General features: G+C 44.6%; 2 protein-coding genes and 1 pseudogene across 8 annotated transcripts; 2 read left to right on the top strand and 1 right to left on the bottom strand.

Annotated features, from left to right (window-relative positions):
- LOC139558478 (pyruvate dehydrogenase E1 component subunit alpha, somatic form, mitochondrial-like) overlaps positions 1–2,348 on the bottom strand; it is a 28,741-nt pseudogene extending 26,393 nt beyond the window's left edge.
- brd2a (bromodomain containing 2a) lies at positions 165–12,918 on the top strand. Of its 7 annotated transcripts, none has more exons than XM_071374540.1 (12): positions 165–2,484; positions 6,091–6,397; positions 6,682–6,819; positions 7,108–7,255; positions 7,604–7,794; positions 8,080–8,559; positions 8,699–8,827; positions 8,959–9,174; positions 9,540–9,814; positions 9,966–10,291; positions 10,537–10,665; positions 10,939–12,918. In XM_071374540.1, exons 1-12 carry the CDS (start codon positions 2,453–2,455, stop codon positions 11,055–11,057), a joined length of 2,490 nt encoding a protein of 829 aa, XP_071230641.1. In that variant the 5' UTR covers positions 165–2,452; the 3' UTR covers positions 11,058–12,918. The 7 variants fall into 7 exon arrangements, with proteins under 7 accessions (XP_071230641.1, XP_071230645.1, XP_071230643.1 ...); XM_071374544.1 differs by having other exon boundaries at positions 166–2,484; positions 8,959–9,162; positions 10,540–10,665; XM_071374542.1 differs by having other exon boundaries at positions 166–2,484; positions 8,959–9,162; positions 10,936–12,918.
- Positions 12,919–16,780: 3,862 nt separating this feature from the next.
- hsd17b8 (hydroxysteroid (17-beta) dehydrogenase 8) lies at positions 16,781–20,909 on the top strand. The gene is made up of 9 exons (XM_071374564.1): positions 16,781–17,026; positions 17,757–17,959; positions 18,246–18,362; positions 18,562–18,657; positions 18,762–18,847; positions 20,142–20,226; positions 20,327–20,369; positions 20,515–20,589; positions 20,697–20,909. Exons 1-9 carry the CDS (start codon positions 16,981–16,983, stop codon positions 20,714–20,716), a joined length of 771 nt encoding a protein of 256 aa, XP_071230665.1. The 5' UTR covers positions 16,781–16,980; the 3' UTR covers positions 20,717–20,909.
- Positions 20,910–21,115: the final 206 nt, after the last annotated feature.

The following is a 21,115-nucleotide window of genomic DNA, read 5'->3' as shown; positions in this document are numbered from 1 at the left end:
GGTAGAAGTTGCCTGAGTGAACACAAACCTAGGATCAGATACCATTCCCAGCTCCTAATGAAACATCTCTGCCTTCTCCAAATGGGAAAATGAATTTAGAATAAAGTCTACTCTGTATAGAGGCAATATCCCAAATAGGCTCGCCCATATCTAACGCATGCGCAGTTTGCTGTCGCAGTGGAAGCCACAATGCTTGCAACCGAAATATGAACTTTGTCAAGAGAATATCTGCGGTTCTAACAAATATAAGGGTCGTGTTGAGACTGGAAATTGATATTGTTTGCTTGCATGGATTACTGCAGTTGTGTCAAGGAAACATTTCAATCAATATTTCTGTAAATCCAAGCCGCACCACGTGGTTTAGGTTTGTCCAATCTGTGCAAAGCTGTGATACCCGAAAGTATGCTCTTTGTTCTGGATTTCGCAAAGTTATGGGCAATACGGTCTAATTAACTTTAATACAGCAACATGTGGAGAAGTTATATCATTTGTTACGGCAAGATGACAATTTCCGGATACATCAATATATTTTTTCCTGGAGCAGTGTGTAGCCTCCAACTTTTGGCAAACAGTGCGCCATTAGCTTATTTATCACATGACTTCCCTTCCCCCCACTTCATTGAATGAGGAAGAAGTCGGACATGTTGGAGGAAAATGTGTTGAAAAAAAACGATCGTGGTGGAGGACAAGGAGAATTTTGAAGGAAAGTTTTACTCTGCGTAATGGATTTACAAATCGAGATTTTTAGTAGTTCATTTTTATGTAACCCTGGGAATCAATTTGCAAAATGTTTTTTTTCTTCATATTTGCTCAAGATTAAGAACATTAATTCATGTTTTAGTTCAAGGTTAATTGTATTTAGAGGCTTTTAAATGTATAATTTTTGTCCGTATATATTGAAAATCGTGAGAATTTAGTTCAGTGACATTGGAGAGAACGTGTAACCTTGGTGTGGGGGATGGGTATTAACATTAGGGAACCATTTTGTACAGCTCTTAACTACTTTTACGAGTTTATTTTATTTTGTTGTCGAAGGTTGGCATTTTGCTGATTCATTGTAGTTTGTTGCACGTGGACTTGGTAGAATGAGTATCTTGTCGGTATATGATAGGAACTGTTTGGGGATTTAGTTTGTCTGAATGTAGATAGCTAGCCAGCTAATTTGGGTGTTCTCTGGGCAGCTCATGTTGGAAGATTGTAAAGGCTTATAAATTACGATTTAGTTGAAGTGTTCAAATCGTGGATGTGGCCTACATGGGTGTTATTGAAGCAGAGCAACATGGCTCTAAAATTCTTAAAACCGATGCAACCTTTGTGCTTGAAGTGCTTCATAGTAATTCTTATAAAAGTGATTTATCCGAAACTCTTATCTACTTTCATAACCATTTCATCAAGAGTTGTGAAATGCTGTGTCATTCAATGGAGGGCATTTTCCTTTACCACTTTGGTTTAGGGTGGAAGTTTGCCTTATCCTCCGTAAGCCATTAAAAAAAAAACACCTTCAGTGCGAGTTATGGTATTTTATCCATCCGATGTTGAGCCACTAATAGTATGGTATGTATTGGTTAAGTTCTGAAATATTAGGCCTAGGATAATGATAGCCTTTTTCAGTTGTCTGTAAATTAAGTAATCTTGGTTAAATGTAGCTAGGTCAGACAGCACGTGGATCTTACTTGGTATACGAGTAGTTTGAAACTAGGCGTTATGATCGCCTTTGTTTCAATGCAGGGAGTGGTATTTATTGTACATTTTGTGACACCATCTCATAGGCTAATAATTTGTATGCAGACAGTAAAGCTCGTGTGCACTCTTCGCACTTCAAGATGGCGCGGAAGGACTAAAATGCGGCTACTCGGAGAGAAATACTTGTGTCGTTGAGCGCTCGGCCTACGTTTGGCATCTGATAGATACGCGTGACCGGACTCGCTAACCAATGGCTTGCTTTCTGTTTACTCTGGAAGTTCGCGCTAGAGATTCAGCGACCAATCATTATCGTTGCTTTGCCCACGTTGACGTAATGTAATTTGATGAGTGAAAGGGCGGGTTTTGGGATGTCGCATTTCGTAAAAGAGTAGTTACGTAAAACAACCAGTATAAAAATATATACTTTTTGAGTGATGGGAGGTCTAGTCAGTAATAACGCGAATTTTGTTTGATTGACAATAACAATATGCGAATAGGTTGGATGAAAAGCATAATAGAAAAACAAAGTTATTTGGGGGGCTGTGCTAACTCTGGCGGACGTATTCAACTGCGAATAGAAAATACGGGGCGTAGTCTTAAGTTACCGTATCCAATAGGATGAATGGTTGGTCTATAAAGTATCGGGCGTAGACGTGAGTTGCCATTTCGCTGAAGCAGTGGTCAGTCTAATGCTGTGGGGGCTGGAGGAAAGGACGGGCGAAGCAGGAACTTGAATATTGGTATTTAAACAGAATCCGGATCCATCCTGATGGAGACGGCCATAAACCCGCCCCATGACAGGTACCGATCGGAACAATTGACTTTAAGTTTGCGACCTGACAGGATATTGTTGCATTAAGAAAAGTATTAACTCATAAACCGATGTTTTCTTATTACCGACATGTACACTGGCTGTACATCCCAAGACTGTTAAGCCGGCGTAGAGCGTTTATATATTTTTTGCAATGAAAAATAATATATTGGACATTTGTCAGGATATGACCACTCGTCGTCGTCAACCTGCAAAATACGACTTAATTGGGACGACTGTCGTTTACATTTTACTGCACCGACGCCATCTTCCCAGCGTCTCGGCTAGCTAGTCCTTGCTGTAGTTTTGCCTAGCCCAGTAAGAAGTGAACTAGTTTCACGTTGTGACTGTATATTATTGCTGGCGACTATGGGGATAAGCTTGCCGTGTCAGCTAGATACTACTACTAGCTACGCTAGTTGCAGACGGCTATTGCTTGCCAGGGAGTCTGCTTTGGGTACCTCGCTAGCTGACGTTAGCTACCATGGGGATAAGCTTGCTGTGTCAGTTAGCTACGGATACGGCAGACGGCCATTACTTGCGAAGAAGTCTGCTTGGTAGCTACCTAACAAGTAGCTAGTTTCCGCTAGCTCAAGTTTACAAATTCGCATGGATTTACTGTAGCATAATCGCGAATGTTTTCCTTAGCTACGTTACTAGCCATCTCGTCGAGTAAAGCCGACGTTTTGCTAATCGCATAACACAGTACTGGCTAACGTTAGTTAGCTATTGAATCATCCGATGTTTTGAGTAGATCGAACGTTAGCTAGTGATTGTGGTGGCTTGGTAGACTATTTTATTTTTTTATTTAACCTTTATTTAACTAGTTAAGCTGGTTAGACAAGGTAAGCTCGTCAGGTAGCTAGCTAACCTTAACTGTTGGAGCTATTTGGAGAGCCTCGCTCTCTTGTATTTGGATGGGGAACTATAGCTAGTTAACTGGCTAGCCGGCTAGTCCAATTTTGTTTTGTGGACATGTGAAATGTTTAGTAAACGTTACATTTCATGGCTGCATTTCGGTTACGGATAGTGCTGATCATTTAGTAATTCTATAATTTCGGCCTAATGCCAGCCAGGCCCATGCAATGGTATTTTTAACAGCGTGTGCAAGTCACGTGTCTAATTGGACGGAAATAGTTACCCATCAGTTGCTTGCAATGGCCTCACAGTCCACTTACCTTTCCACTCACCTAACCTGCAATTTAAATCATTTGTTGTACTTTTTATGTCACCATTCAAATATAATGTGAGTTATATGTTGACAAACATGTTTCTACAGTACTGGACATCGTTTGTAATCTGCCAGTGATATATTACTGCTCACATAATAGTGAACTAGCCCAGTGCAACGTTCTCAATGGTGGTCTTCCCTTTCCCCACATTTATTTTTTAAAGATAGTGCTTCACATGTACAATTATAACTTGATAAGTTTTTTGTTGCTGACAAGTGTCAGTGACGTAAGTGTTTTGAGTATAAAAAAAAAACTTTTATAATAAAGTACATCAAATGTCAAATGTGTTTTCCAACTTGTATCATTGAATAACAGCTGATATTAAACTGTATATAAGGGAGGGGTTATCTCTGACTTGGATTGTCCTCTTGGTCAGTATAGGCTACACCCCAAGTTTACCTGTCATCAAGAAACTCTGAAAGTCTTCATTTTGTAGAATTGGTAACGGAACAATCACGACAGGATGACTTGCAAACACTTCCACATTGGTTAAGTAATGGACACTGTGCAGCAGTAGTGTTACTGATTTGTTTGGGTTCCTGTTGAGGTAAGCACAGGTGAATATTAAATTCTGCTCAAATAGTCTCTGGTGTTCACTTATGAGGAAGACACAGCCCAACTGATCTAGTCCTGAATGAAGGGACACAGACAGCCTACAGTATGGAATGGTTTGCTCTTTTGATATTCACTTAAGCATAAAATAGATTTATCACATGTGCTGAATGCTACTGGTGTACAGCTTACTTGCAGACCTTTCCCAACGATTGAGTTTATGAAAAAAATAAGTAAGGTATTATAAACTACACAAGAAGGTCACTATACAGGGAGTATCAGTACTAGCTCAATGTGCAGAGGTATTTGAGGTAATGATGCACATGAAGGCAGGGTAAAGTGACTAAGCATCCATATAGAGATTGGAGAATTGTATTAGCCAAACAAACCAAAACTGGTTGGTTAATCTTATTTGAGTATTGGGGATTGGCAATAAATATTGAACCCCTGCTCTTCTGTCCTACGAAGACCCTGTTCCCTATCATCTGGTGTAAGCACAAGAAGACATGGCACCCAGTTGAGTCACTGAACTTTTCCATGTTTCTTAGCTTGTGTCCGCATAGAGGAAGTTGTTCATTATTGGTAACATTATGAAGAAAGCACCAAAGAGTATTTGTCAATAAGTGGCTTCTAATTGCCAACAAACTGCACTTTTAAATAGTTGGTCAACTATGTACACACAGTTAATGCTCACAAGGCATGGAATACAAATCAAAACATTTTGGCACTGTTTTACTAGTGTATATAAACTTTGCCCTTCATTCAGAGGTATGGCGTATGTAAATCATTCTGCTCATAGGGCACTTGAACAGTGTTACGGCCACTTGTGAGCTGATTGAAGATATCACTGCACTCTTGAGCCCCTTGATTTAAGATTTCTTTCAACACATGCATATTGTATTTGGCTCACAATGCTAAATGCACACCACAATTGACTGCAGACTTGGACTTCTACTTTGACTCTATTGTAGGTGTTGGTGGGGGGGTAGTGCCTAGTTACCATGGTTATACCAGCCTACCATCCAATGGAACAGACTTGTTAGCTTCGTTGCCATGGCGCAATGGGCAGTTAAACTCATGCAAATGTCTTTCCCTTTTTTCTATAGCATTGCTCCCCTCAAAGCCTCTGAGTGTATAATGGCAGGACTATGGGATCATATCACCAGTACACAATGGTCAATGCATTAATTTGAGTCCACCGTTTCAATTAACAAGCTGCTTGTATGTTACTTTATGTTCGGTATGAGTATCACTGTTGCTGTGTATCACAGCTTTAACAGATCTGTGTTTCCGTTGAGACCACTTCAGCCCACAGATATTACCAGCCAGGGGCACTAAACCACGGCCAGCACAAATGATTCATCAGTCATTGGGTTCCTTGTCTTGGTTTATTGCATAAGCTTTTTGGCAACTCATAAAGTGAACCTCACAAATGCCTGCCTGAGGCCAACTGCCCAAGAACTCCTGAAACCACACCCAGATTCCAGTGTCAGCTTGCTGTATAGATCACATTTTCTACAGCCTGTTACGATACGGGTAGTGAGGCTAATCCTCTAGTTTCTGACAATGCTGATGAGGCAGTTGTGACTCGTAACTCAAAGCTCAATTGGAACCGAATAATGGTGAGGGCGCATGACTCACTTTTGTTAACCTGTCCTCATTTTAAGACGTTTAGAGAGGGCTAGCTAAGTAGAAGGCTAGCTCTACGAAGACTGCTGTGTCACATCCAATACCCTCTCCTTTCTCAGCCTCCCCATTCTTCTCTATGCCCCACTGCTCTATGCTTATTCCCTCCTCCCTGTCCGTCAACAGCTCCCTGGGCGGGGTCGACGTAGGCCTGCAGGGCGTCATGGCGATGGAGCAGGGCCCTCCGGGCCCCGGCAAGCGCATCCGGAAACCGTCACTGCTGTTTGAGGGATTCGAGGGCCCGCCGTTGCTCCCCCACGGACAAGCTCCCCCCTCTGGGTCACCACGGCCCCTAGTGCACGACATGAACCGGCAGGGCCGTGCCACCAACCAGCTGCAGTTCCTCCAGAGAGCCATGATGAAGTCCCTGTGGAGGCACCACTTTGCATGGCCCTTCCATGAGCCTGTGGACGCCTCCAAGCTCAGCCTGCCTGTGAGTGTCCCTGCACGCTACTACTAGAGAGCCCAGTCACATTGTAAAAGAAGACCTACAACAGTGGCTATTTATAGATATTCAAATAGTGTTATCTTGTTTGCATATTAGGATGTCCGTTTCCAGAACTAACTGTAGAATATTCTTCTTTTAGGTTGGAAAGTTTTATAAAAGCCTTTTTTTTTTGTTTCAAGCTTGCAGGCAATACAGTACTGAATTGTAGAGCTCAGTGTACTTGTTATTAGTAGAGCAGCATTAAGTCAACCTGCTCCTCTCTGCCTCAGGACTATCACAAGATTATCAAACAGCCCATGGACATGGGGACCATCAAGAGGCGCCTGGAGAACAACTACTACCGCAGCGCCAGCGAGTGCATGCAGGACTTCAACACCATGTTCACCAACTGCTACATCTACAACAAGGTGTGTGTGTGAGAGACCATGCTGTAACCACAACATTTTCAGTCAGAAATAGGGCTTTGACCAACTGAGGTTACTGGCTGGACACTAGAGGGAGTTGAAACTCCATTTGAGTTCCAAAGCTCACTGTCCTATGATCTATTTATATTTTACAGCCCTGGAAGCTGTCAGAGATATGTCACTAATAAACACAATCTTCTAAAGTGTCTGATAGAAATGAGGCTGATCTTATTTAGAGACGTTACATGTGTTCTCCAGCCGAGTAAAGCTTTTCCATGGTGACTCTCCCAGCCAACAGATGATATTGTTCTGATGGCCCAGTCCCTGGAGAAAGCTTTCCTTCAGAAGGTTGCCCAGATGCCCCAGGAGGAGGTAGAACTGCCCCCTCCTCCCCCACGGGGTAAACCGGGCAAGCCAGGCAAAGGACGCAGAGCCGCAGGTGAGCATGAGGGGGGTTGTGTGATTCTGTTTGTGTACGGTTAATGCATGTTTTTGAGTGTGATCATTTTGGGGGGGGGGGGTACTTTTTGTATGATTATTTTGGGGGAAATGCGTTCTGTTTTGATATTGACTCAGATGATGTGAATATATATATATGCCATTTAGCAGACCCTTTTTCCCAAATTGACTTAGTGATGCATACATATTTCTTATGGGTGGGCCCCAGTGGGAATCGAACCCACAACCCTTGGCGTTGCAAACGCCATGCTCTACCAATGGAGCCACACAGGACCACATGAATACGTATAATCTCCCACGCGTAATACTTTTTTTTCATTTGCCTCAGTACCAGGAGGAGTGACCACTGCTCACCAGGTCCCGGCAGTGTCCCAGTCCGCATACTCTCCCCCCACGCCGGACACCCCGGAGTCGCTGCTCTCCACCCCCCCACAGACGCTCCAGGCCAAGAGCTTACCTCCCACCCTCCACAGTACTCCTGCTATGCTAGGCTTACCCCCCACACAGCCCACAGCCAAGGTAAGGGCAGCAGTCGATACACAAATACTGTCAACTACTGTCTGTGCAGTGTTCACTTACCCCTAAACTACACTAATGTTGTACAACTTTACCTTATGGCCTTGCCGCTGATAGTGCTACTGTAAATGAAAGTACCTACTGATCAAAGTGTTTGCAACAATGTTAGGGCAGCAGTTGGTGACATCATCTGACATTGTCATTTACAATTTTGTTTCTTGGCCCATTATCTGAAATGGCAGGCTGTTCGGTCAATGACAAGAGCCCCTGTGTCTCTGTCTCCAACAGAAAAAGGGAGTGAAGCGGAAAGCAGACACCACCACCCCCACCACCATGGCCATGCCCTTGCCCATCACCATGGGCGTTGGCGGGATTGGCATGGGCATGGTCGGTGGACCCGACTCCCCGTTGACACTCACCTCGCTGGGGGTAGGCCAAGGCCTGGGCCTCGGCATGGGGATGGGTATTGGTATGGGCCGAGGCAGAGGCATGGCGGGCGCCAAAGCAGCTGCAGGGAGGCGGGGAGTCAGCGGGCGCCCTATCAAGCCCCCGAAGAAAGACCTGCCGGACTCGGTGCAGCTCCAGCCGGTGCGACGCGGCAAACTGGGCCAGCAGCTCCGGTACTGCAACGGGATTCTCAAAGAGCTGCTGTCCAAGAAACACGCGGCGTACGCCTGGCCCTTCTACAAACCAGTGGACGCCTCCATGCTGGGCCTACACGACTACCACGACATCATCAAGCAGCCCATGGACCTCAGCACCATCAAGGTACATGCCCTACCACACAGCCTGTTTTGTAATCCTTATGGACTCTAGGTAGGGCTGTAGATCACAGCTTCATCAAGCACCATAAAGGTAGAGTGTCAGTAATTATGTGACGTTAACTTCCTCCACTCTCCCTCTGCAGAGGAAAATGGACAGTCGAGAATACCGGGACGCCCAGCAGTTTGCCGGTGACGTCAGGATAATGTATTCTAACTGCTATAAGTACAACCCTCCAGACCATGACGTGGTAACCATGGCACGCAAACTACAGGTACGGGTCAACACATTTTACGCATGGAGAGATGTCTTTTCCTGGCTGAGTTTTTATGCCCTTGAACAGTAGTTTCATACAGCTGAATGGACATGAGTGCGCTGGTCTGATATAGTCCTCCCTCTCTCCAGGACGTCTTTGAGTTCTGCTTTGCCAAGATGCCCGACGAGCCTGCGGCCCCTCCCGCTTCCATGGGTGGACGCTCCTCATCTTCTTCATCTTCCTCCTCGTCCTCGTCTGAGAGCGACCCCAGCAGCGAGAGCGACAGCGACAGCAGCCCCAGCTCGGACAGCGAGGAGGAGCGAGCACACCGCCTGGCCGAGCTGCAGGAACAGGTGTGTACACAGGTAGACTGACCCGGCCTTGCGTCCACCGCAACACCAGACACACTTCAACATTCACACTGCATCCTCACTACAATACATGGCATTTTAGTCATTTAGGGGACACTCTTATCCAGAGCGACTTAAAGTTAGCGTATTCATCTTAAGGTAGAGACAACCATATCTCAGTCATAGTGAGTACATTTTTCTTCAATACAGTAGCTATCAGCAAAGTCAGTGCTAGTAGGAAAAGGCAAGTGTAGGATTTGTATTTTTATATTCAGTATATATCAAAATATATATTTTTTTGCAAAAGTATTTCTGTATACCTGAGCTGGAAGTGGTTGCCACAACAGTCACTGACCATGTCCTCTCCACGGTCCCATCAGCTGAAAGCAGTTCATGAGCAACTGGCAGCACTCTCCCAGGGCCCCATTGTCAAGCCTAAGAGGAAGAAAGAGAAGAAGGACAAGAAGAAGAAGAAGAAGCCCGAGAAGCATCGGGGAAGTCGGGTGCCAGTCGAAGAGGATATACCCATCCGGCCGCCCAAAACGCCCAAGGTCACCAAGACGTCAAAGACGCCAAAGACACCCAAGACCAAGAGCAGCAAAGGGGGCTCCACACAGGGCAAAAGGGGCACTGGGAAGAAGAGCAACAAGAGCAAGTGAGTGCTCTCTGCTAGCAGCGTTTCAACATCTCTCTGTCATGATATGATTTATTGTCTCCATGCTATAAAAGTTCCCCCAAAGTATTCCTGACAAAAACAAAATGTGCACCTTCAGGATTGAATCATTAAATCACACTCTCACCCGCAGGTCCTCCAAGAAGTCGCAGGCAGTGACGCTCAGCATGCACCAGATGAGCGCCGCCGCCATGCTCCCCCACTACGACTCAGAGGAGGAGGACGAGGTGTCGCCCATGAGCTACGACGAGAAGCGCCAGCTCAGCCTGGACATCAACAAGCTGCCCGGGGAGAAGCTGGGCCGCGTGGTTCACATCATCCAGGCACGCGAGCCGTCGCTGCGCGACACCGACCCAGAGGAGATCGAGATAGACTTTGAGACGCTCAAGCCGTCCACGCTGCGCGAGCTGGAACGCTACGTTATGACCTGCCTCCGCAAGAAGCCTCGCAAACCCTATGGTGAGAGAGCTTTCCTATGTAGCGCCAGATCTGTTTTCAAATCTTCTTTGGTCGCTGTTATGTGTACCTGGATGGGCGCAACCATAGCGTTTTTCTGTCACAATTTTGGTCAAATGTCAGAAAGATTTCCCCTGTTCCCAAGAGTCCACTGGGTAGCATTATAGTGACTTAGTCTCCGGTTTATTTGGATTGGTTGGTGAATGCAGACATTGCATCATCTAACCTCCTGGTCTCCTCTCTGTTAGCAGGGAAGAAAGGTGGAGCAGGGAAGTCCCGGGAGGAGCTGGCTCTGGAGAAGCAGTTGGAACTGGAGCAGAGGTTGCTGGATGTCAGCGGCCAGCTCAACTCTGGCAAGAAGCCTCAGAAAACCAAAGGTGAGTCAGAATACATCTGGATCACTGCCCACAGAGTAGACACGGCAGACATGACAACTAATTTCAGAGCAAGCATAGAGATGTGAAACTACAAGCCAAAATGTATTTAAATATTACTGGCTCAATACATTTTCACTGACATATGGCCTTGTCGACCTACATAGCATGTCATGAAAAAGTTCTGAACGAGATCAGCTCAGGTCTTTGGAAAATGTGTGGTTTGTCTTTAAGATTATATTACAAGTATTTTGTCTTGTGTGTATCGCTCAGCAGAGAAACCCAGTGCTGTGGAGCCCCATGCCATGGCGTCTCGCCTTAGCGCCAGCAGCTCCAGCTCAGACTCTTCTTCCTCTTCCTCATCGTCCTCCTCTGACACCAGTGACTCAGATTGAAAGCTCCGGAGGGGCGGGCCTGTAGCCCGCGAACCCCGGATAGGACAGTGCAGAACTGCTAACAGAGCCGCAGGCGGATCAGACTATAGTCAGAACTGACCTGGAATTGAGAGAGAGCTTTCCCTGTGTTCAGAGAAGCCAAACCCAACAGAAATTGTGGATGGAGAAATATTGAGTTGTTTCATTGCTTTAGAAACCTAGAGGGTTGACGCAGAGATGATGCATCGTCTCATTGGAAAAAGAGCCCACGGCAGGATCTGTACTACAGGCTCTAGAAAGACGGCAGGATCTCTACAGGCTCTAGAAAGACGGCAGGATCTCTGCAGGCTCTAGAAAGACGGCAGGATCTCTACAGGCTCTAGAAAGACGGCAGGATCTCTACAGGCTCTAGAAAGCGAGAAGGCTGGATGGGTCCAGAACTCTGGGATCATCTTGTGCTATGTCTTTCTCGCCACACTGTGTATATACTGTGTACAAATATATAAATATCTATTTTTCTTTTATAAAGAAGAATTTTAAGGAATCCTCAAATGTGGGGAGAAAGTAAAGTTGTGGACAGGCTGGCTTTAGTCTTTCTGTATAGAGGGCAAATTGTGTGTGTGTGTGTGAGAGAGAGAGAGTGAATGTGTGGGGCACGGCCTCGCACAGTAAACGCAGTCCTGCTTAGTTCATCTTGTTGATGCAGGTTGTTTAAATCATTGTGCATTGTAAAGCACCTTGGCTCAGTATAAATGTATAAACTGCACACATGAAGAAACTGAAGAGCATCAAGACCGCAACAAACGCATGTACTTCTACTGCTTGAGAGGGGTGTCCGTGGTACACGTTTAATGAGATGTTTTGGTTTAACTTTTTCCTATATATTTTTTTCACTCTGTAAATGACGTGTTTCTATCTTCTTGTGACCAACCTGCAAATAAATTGTGAGGACATGTCTCCACTCACCATTTACCCACACGCAAACAGATTCTTCCCTTGTTTTGTTCCGTCAATTGGATACGTGTAGGATTTGTCTAGTGAAGTCTACAGACTACTGAAATGGTCACATCTCTCTTGCAAGACATTTTAACTTGCATGGGTAGTGCACAATGACTAGATTATGAGACTTCACCTTTTCATTTCACTTTGTCTGGGGGGAAAAAATGTTTTTTTTAATAGATTTTGTCTTAGTAAGGTTCAGTGGGATGCTGACATGCCTTCCTTGTACCCCAGATGTGATTCCCATACCGTTGCCATACCAGTGCTTTACGGCACAGAACCACGCTATTTCTTTTAACTACTTGGCTTTTTAACTTTTTGCCAGCTGAGTGTTTTATTCAATTTAGCTAAATCTGGTTTGGGAAGAAGACTAGTGACCATTTCCTTGCTCATAGTGCGTTTAACAGAAGCGGTATATGTGCTTCATGAGATTTGGAGGTACTAAACAGATTTTTGTGATTTAGTTAAGATTCCAGCTTTTTTTTATTTTATATAATCGTTTGAGAATTTAGATTTTGTACGTGTGTGATCAGTTATTTATTTCCCGGGGATTTGAATGGAATCCTGGAATCCTTATTGCGTTTACTTGAAGGCAATGGAGAAAGTTATATTGGTAATAATGACGACAACTACTCAAGCAAAAATGTGTACAGCTCTAAGGAAAAAAGGCAAGACTTAAAGACTTTAAAAAAGACTTAAAGACTTTTAGAATGTGTGGAGCATGTTTCTAACACTGAGGTTCTTGTTTTGCTTTCGTTCTCTTAGTCATGTTCTTCCCCCCTTCAATTGAGTGGTTGTTTCTTGTGTTCTGTTTCTTTTCTAAGAAAAAATACTTTGAACTGTCCACCTACAAATAAAGAGAGAGAGAGCTCTTTAACACTGACTTTGTGTCTGTTTTGATCAAGAAAATGGGTGCATGGAATGATTCGATACCGGGATGAGAAGCTTTCACTTATTAGTGACAATTGTTTTCAACAGTTGAACTTCTTCCCATGAGGACATGGATCACTAGAGGACAGCAGTCAGTGAAGAACATGTGTGCCGGCCTGTTCTCAGATCTGTCAGAGAGCAACAGACACCCATACACTATATGACCAGAAGTATGTGGACACCTGATCGTCGACCATCTCATTCCAAAAACATAGCCATTAATATGGAGTTGGTCCCCCCTTGCGGCTATAACAGCCTCCACTCTTCTGGGAAGGCTTTACACCACTCCGGCTGACGCTTGGCATTGCACATGGTGGTCTTAGGCTTGTGCACGGTGGTGGGAGGAGCTATAGGAGGATGGGTTCATTGTAATGGGCTGGAATGGAATGAATGGAAGAGCTCCTCCCACCAGCTTCCACTGGTGTGTGGCTGCTCGGCCATGGAAACCCATTTGATGACGCTCCCGACGAACAGTTATTGTGCTGACATTGCTCCAGAGGCAGTTTGGAACTTGGTAGTGAGTGTTGCAACTGAGGACAGACATTTTTTACTCACTACGCGATTCAGCACTCGGCGGTCCCATTCTGTGAGCTTGTGTTGCTTACCACTTTGTGGCTGAGCCGTTGTTGCTCCTAGACCTTTCCACTTCACAATAACAGGACTTATAGCTGACCGGGGAAGCTCTAGCAGGGCAGAAATTTGACTAACTGTCTTGTTGGTAAGGTGGCATCCTATGACAGTGCCATGTTGAAAGTCACTGATCTCTTCAGTAAGGCCCATTCTACTGCCAATGTTTGTCTATCGAGATTGCATTGCTGTGTGCTCAATTCTATACACCTGTCAGCAACGGGTGTGGCTGAAATGGCCGAATCCAATCATTTGAAGGGGTGTCCACATACTTTTGAATATATAGTGTATTTGCCAAGGTTGAACAGTGCACACCGAGAGGTCCTCACTGTAATCACAATCCTCCAGCTTCTGTAGCATAATGTATCCATCTAAAAGACAGAGCAAACAACACCTCAACCTCAGCAAAACTCTCTAATGTCATGCATACTTAGGCATGACAGAGCGTTTTATGTTAAATTCTCTCTAACCAATCCTCCAACTCCTTTACCATGATGCACACATCTATTAAAACATTCACCAACCAGAAACCGTGGATTGATAGCAGCATTCGCGCAAAACTGAAAGCGCGAACCACTGCTTTTAAACAGGGCAAGGTGACTGGAAACATGACCGAATACAAACAGTGTAGCTATTCCCTCCGCAAGGCAATCAAACAAGCTAAGCATCAGTATAGAGACAAGTAGAGTTGCAATTCAACGGCTCAGACACGAGAGGTATGTGGCAGGGTCTATAGTCAATCACGGACTACAAAAGAAAAACCAGCCCCGTCGCGGACCATGATGCCTTGCTCCCAGACAGACTAAACAACTTCTTTGCTCGCTTTGAGGACAATACAGTGCCACTGACACAGCCCGCTACCAAAACCTGCGGGCTCTCCTTCACTGTAGCCAACGTGAGTAAAACATTTAAACGTGTCAACCCTCGCAAGGCTGCAGGCCCAGACGGCATCCCCAGCCGCGTCCTCAGAGCATGTGCAGACCAGCTGGCTGGTGTGTTTACGGACATTTTCAATCAATCCTTATCCCAGTCTGCTGTTCCCACATGCTTCAAGAGGGCCACCATTGTTCCTGTTCCCAAGAAAGCTAAGGTAACTGAGCTAAATGACTACCGCCCCGTAGCACTCACTTCTGTCATCATGAAGTGCTTTGACAGACTAGTCAAGGACCATATCACCTCCACCCTACCTGACACCCTTCAATTTGCTTACCGCCCCAATAGGTCCACAGACGACGCAATCGCCATCACACTGCACCTGCCCTAACCCATCTGGACAAGAGGAATACCTATGTAAGAATGCTGTTCATCGATTACAGCGCAGCATTTAACACCATAGTACCCTCCAAACTTGTCATTAAGCTCAAGACCCTGGGTCTCGACCCCGCCCTGTGCAACTGGGTCCTGGACTTCCTGACGGGCCGCCCCCAGGTGGTGAGGGTAGGTAACAACATCTCCACCCCGCTGATCCTCAACACTGGGTCCCCACAAGGGTGCGTTCTCAGCCCTCTCCTGTACTCCCTGTTCACCCACGACTGCGAGGTCATGCACGCCTCCAACTCAATCATCAAGTTTGCAGACGACACTACAGTGGGAGGCTTGATTACCAACAAAGACGAGACGGCCTACAGGGAGGAGGAGTGGGCCCTCGGAGTGTGGTGTCAGGAAAATAACCTCACACTCAATGTCAACAAAACAAAGGAGATGATTGTGGACTTCAGGAAACAGCAGAGGGAGCAGCCCCCTATCTACATTGACGGGACAGTAGTGGAGAGGGTGGAAAGTTTTAAGTTAATCGGCGTACACATCACGGGCAAACTGAAATGGTCTACCCACACAGACAGCGTGGTGAAGAAGGTGCAGCAGCGCCTCTTCAACCTCAGGAGGCTCTTCAACCTCAGAAGAAATTCGGCTTGTCACCAAAAACACTCACAAACTTTTACAGATGCACAATCGAGAGCATCCTGTCGGGCTGTATCACCGCCTGGTACGGCAGCTGCTCCGCCCATAACCGTAAGGCTCTCCAGAGGGTAGTGAGGTCTGCACAACGCATCACCGGGTGCAAACTACCTGCCCTCCAGGACACCTACACCACCCGATGTCACAGGAAGGCCAAAAAGATCATCAAGGACAGCAACCACCCGAGCCACTGCCTGTTCACCCCGCTATCATCCAGAAGGCGAGGTCAGTACAGGTGCATCAAAGCAGGGACCGAGAGACTGAAAAACAGCTTCTATCTCAAGGCCATCAGACTGTTAAACAGCCATCACTAACTTTGAGTGGCTGCTGCCAACATACTGACTCTAGCCACTTTAATAATGGAAAAAATTACACAACCTCAACAAAATAGTATTTTATCATGGTGTTAAATACATGGTGTTATTTGGATTTATGATTCATGAGATTACGCTTTGAAAGGTTTTCCAACATGTCCAAGATGGAGGGAAATCTATCCTGACAGACCTTATGGGTTCTTGGGGCAAATTTGTTCAGCATAAAGAAATGTCAAATGGGGCGATGAATATGAGGGTTTAAGTGAGACTGCTTATAACAGTGCTCCCTATTGGCCAATCTGTGCCATTCTTTTTGACCAATTTACTCATGGCCTTTAGTTTCTATGTGCCAAATTAGAAAACAAGTTACCAATCTATGCTTGAGTTATTTAACCATGTCAATAAAAATTTTATAAGAAGGATTCATACAATAACAATAGGTGTTTATGCCTTCGCATCGCTGAGAACCCTTTAAAAATCTAAAAATATTCCTGGACCATCTACAGTAGCCCAGCGGACCACTAGCCCGAGGTTGAGAAACACTGATACTGTATAGGCCTATTGAAGTGCAATTGTTTTGTCTGAATGTTTGGGCCTATAGCTTTCCATATTAGGTCAAAATATTATTATTTCTGTATTACCTGCTGCAATTAAAATATACAGAGCAATATTAATGCTGTCTTTTTGTAGGCACGTTGGCCAAAGCCTATGGTGAAATGAACCGAATACGGTCTGTGGTAAACATAGGCTTAGGAGATCTTGTACAATTCGTGCTGTGATATTTATTTTTTCTTCTGTGTGTTTTTGAAGCGTTAATGCAATCAAAACAAGTACATAAAAGGTCATGTTAACACTGCCTGATATTATCTCATAGAACAAAACGTATAAAATATCCTAAGCCTGTGTTACTCCTAACGAACCCCATTCATTCAACATTCATTTCCCCCTTAGGAATGGCTGAACGAACCCATGTTAGGTTAGAACGAACCCGATGAAACTCATTCATTTTTAGGACTACAAACTGGCTTTAGTTACAGATATGAGCTCAAACAAAACCTGTCTTGTGGCGCCATCTCCTGGATCAAGAGAGAACGACTCGATCTTCAAAGACAACCATCATGGCGGCCACCACACGGCTCATATCAAGGTTGACAGTTGTCACGGGTTAGTGTCTTCTTTCACGTTTCGTCGGCCTTTATATGCAACTTAATACATATGTAAGGTAGGTAAATATATCTGCACTTCTCTGTAGAAAATGAGTGGGGCAGATATGTGTGCTTAGCTAGGCGCAATAGATTGTGTTGTTGTAGCTGACCCTTGGGCTAGTTGTTGGACTTCAATCATTTTATTTCACTGCGGGACAAGATTGTAGCTAACAGCCTTTGTAACATTGTTTCGACTAAGCTACATAACTGTTACAGTATATCATCTTCAGACATTCTTGGGCATATTTGCTTTAAAAAGTATAATAATAATCTGTCCTGTGGTATCTCAACAGCAACAGCCATCCAAATCAGTTTGTTAATGAAGCCTTAATGACAATATCCCAATTAAGTAAACTTAACATACACATACATGTTCTTAAGAGTAGCCTAGGCCATTTTTATTGGACAAAAATGTGTTTGTCTTCACCTTTTCCCGATGAGACAGCTCTGTCACTCTCATTGGGTCAAAGGTGACGGCAACAATGATGTTGCCTTACAAGAATCTTCACTCAGATGAATTAAAGGCAAGATAGAATGAATGCCCCCCCTTGCCTATAGGCGACCAACTATCAGTCCTTTATTATAGCCCTTATGTACAGAACATCCAAGTTAGTGGTATAGAGCCCTCTCTTTACCTGCTGTGAGCTGCAGCCGATTGCCTCCTACATTGCACTACCCATTGTCTCCAGGAGGGGGCAGCGGGATTGGCCGAGCCGTATGCCAGCGATTTGCCTCCGAGGGTGCCATAGTGGTGGTCGCTGACATCAGCGAGGAGTCAGCCAATCAGACCCTGGGCATCCTGAACCATGACCACAAAGGGCAGGACCACATGGCGTTTGCTGTGGATGTTTCATCAAGGGAGAGTGTAGAGAAACTACTCACAAGCATACAGGTGATTGACTTATGTGCAGACATACACACACACTCACTAATTCAGTGTGTGTGTCTGGTGTAATTTAGTTATTATCCTAAACCACATGCTGGCGTCTCCTACTAGGAAAATGAGTCGATCATGTAACGTTTTTGGACCTTGACCTAAAGCACCTCACTCAGTACTTTAGCAACAAAGTCGAGAAGTTAGAAATTGCCTGAATCTGAAGAGACATTTTGTGTGAGTGAGTCACTGAATTCCGTTCGTGATTAACTCATAAACAATGTGCTGTGATACCCTCCTGCAGTGTCGGTACTTCCAGCCTCCGTCAGTATGTGTGAATGCTGCAGGGATCACTCGGGATGAGTTCCTCCTGAAAATGGAGGACGAGGACTTTGACCAGGTTATCCAAGTCAACCTAAAGGTATTATCCTTTGTTCTTATTGTCCTGACTACAATATATTTATATTAGTGATAGAAAAGCAGCAAGGGTTTCTCTCTCTTTAGGTTCAATGACTCTTTTACGTTGATACACCGAAATCAGAGTTAAAACGTTGTTACAATAAATAGTGCTTCCTACCCTCGTATCCCACAAACCCCTCTCTTTCCCCTCTCTCTATCAGGGTACATTCCTCCTGACTCAGGCTGTTGGCAAGGCTCTGGTTGCCTGTGGAGCTCCTAAAGGCTCCATTATTACTGTGGGCAGCATTGTGGGCAAGGCGAGTCCGACATCTTAGTGGCACCCCAGGCATTATCTTTCAACAGACTTACATTCATTCCTACCATTCTTTAACCTTCTCTTTGTGCTTCTGGCTGTTACCAGGTGGGCAATATTGGACAGGCAAACTACTCTGCTTCCAAAGCAGGTGTGGAGGGCCTGACCAGAACTGCAGCCAAGGAGCTGAGCAGGTGAGGCACACCTGGGTTATGTTCATTAGGGCAAACCGTAGCAAAATGTTTTGCAACAGAAACAAAAATGAGCATTTTAATATTGTACAAGTTGAGATGGTACTGACCCTTTTTGGGCTGTTATCTTCTGTACTGTGTCTACTGAACACGACCCTGCATTTGATTTCAACACTCCAAATTTGACCCATTCACCAATAGAGGGAAGATTAATAGGCTATAAACATTATTTAGTGAGGAGGGCCGGCTTCCTGATAGCAATGGAATTTAAGCTTACGAGTGTTTTAACAATCCATCGTTCCTACGGCGAAAGATGTAACATGCGTTTCCCGAAACACCAGGCAGAGAAAACATTCTCTTAAGTGCGTCGTTGGAGCCCGTGTCCATCTGATAGGATCTCTCGGATCAGCTTTCTCCATTCAAATCTTACCTTAACATTAGAATTAGTCCACAATACTGACGATGGATCAGCTCCTAGAGATATATTATCACTTGGCTGCAAATATTGAGGTTTATTGTAATGCTTACCCTATAATAACTTAATCACATATTTGACACATCATGTTGTAATACAGCATGAAATTACAGGCTGTGTAGCCTACAATTATTTTTTAAATTGAACCTTTATTTATCTAGGCAAGTCGGTTAAGAACAAATTCTTATTTACAATGACGGCCTACTCCGGCCAAACCCGGACGACGCTGGGCCAATTGTGCGCCGCCCTATGGGACTCCAATCAACTCCGGATGTGATTCCGCCTGGATTCGAACCAGGGACTGTAGTGTCGCCTCTTGCACTGAGATGCAGTGCCTTAGAACTCAATTGACTGAAAAATATAGGCCCATATAGCCTTTAAGCCTACTGAATGTTTTTATGCAGTCAGCTCAGTTTATTTGAAGCAGCTTTTTATCTTTCACTTGTTTGTACCAATTGCAAAGACATTGGCAACTTTGCATTGGGCGGTCACAGAGCGACAGATAAACAGCTTGATTCTATGTTTAGCGGCGATCTTCTGTGTTTTAAAAGTGACTCAGAAGGGAGCAGAAAAAAAACATTAACCGACCACTTTGCTGTTCTACGAGTGGTCAGAGGCAGTCAGACCACTGAATAAAGAGTGTTTTCAAGTGCAACTTCAGTGACGCTGGTTTTGGGAAACAGCTCTGAGTTTTAGCGATGCTCCTATGAAGGTTCTAATGAACTTATTAGCCTTGAGATGCGTTTGGGAAACAGGGCCCAGGTGTGGTGTGAAGTATGAATATTGCCTAAAACCTAACATACAACTGCTCTCTTTCTACAGATATGGGATCCGGTGTAACTGTGTGCTTCCGGGGTTTATAACCACGCCCATGACTGATAAAGTACCAGAGAAAGTAATCAGTCAGGTACGACTGCGTTCTCCTTTTATATTAGATAGAAAGTCACCACCTCAATGTTGTTTTTGGGTAAAAGTGTGTTTTTAACTTGCTGTGTTTGTGTGTGCAGCTTACGTCCATGGTGCCACTGGGGAGGATGGGAGAGCCTGCAGGTAAGAATACTGTATACATACTGTACACCTCTGTGCAGTAGAGCACATCACAAATGCAGAACTCCGTTCCCTTTATAATCAAGTTACAAGACTTAACCTCTCTCTCTCTCTCTCTCTCTCTGTCTCTGTCTCTTTGTGTGTATAGAGGTAGCTGATGTATGTGCCTTTCTGGCTTCAGATGACTCTCGTTACATCACCGGAACCAGTATTGAAGTAACAGGTAATGGACCCACCTGAAATACATTCAAATGATTGAGTAATGTTTAACAGGAAATGCCTTTTTTACTGCTGTCTTGTTGACAAAAAGCATTTCTTACTCACCTCCAGGAGGCCTTTTCATTGGCTGAGACAACTTTCCATCATCCTCATTAAGACCAATGAGGCAAGTTCCCATCTAGGTCCAGGAATTGAGTATTGCTTCAACGTTCACATTGTGCCTTCACTTGTAATAATACAACTGGTTGGGGATCGATCTTGTTTTGTAGATCTAGTCAATATGTACAAGGTAAATGTGCAATAAATTAAAAACAATGTTTGTAACTTTTGAGATCTTGTGTTGTGGAGAGAGTTCACAATACAGAGAGTGGGTCAGTGTTTAGTGGTTTCCCAATGTAACCAAGTTACACCTCTAAACGCTCTACATTTATGTACAGGTACTATCATTTAACTAGTGAAACTTCTACTAGTCATTAATAACAGGGTTGGATTTAGATGTTTATGAACAGAAATGGCTGGCTTCACACATG

This window comes from Salvelinus alpinus, chromosome 29, assembly GCF_045679555.1.
Source record: "Salvelinus alpinus chromosome 29, SLU_Salpinus.1, whole genome shotgun sequence".
NCBI classification, from domain to species: domain Eukaryota; kingdom Metazoa; phylum Chordata; class Actinopteri; order Salmoniformes; family Salmonidae; genus Salvelinus; species Salvelinus alpinus.
Note: the sequence above shows the minus strand (reverse complement) of the source record. Positions and strands in the feature narration are given on the sequence as shown.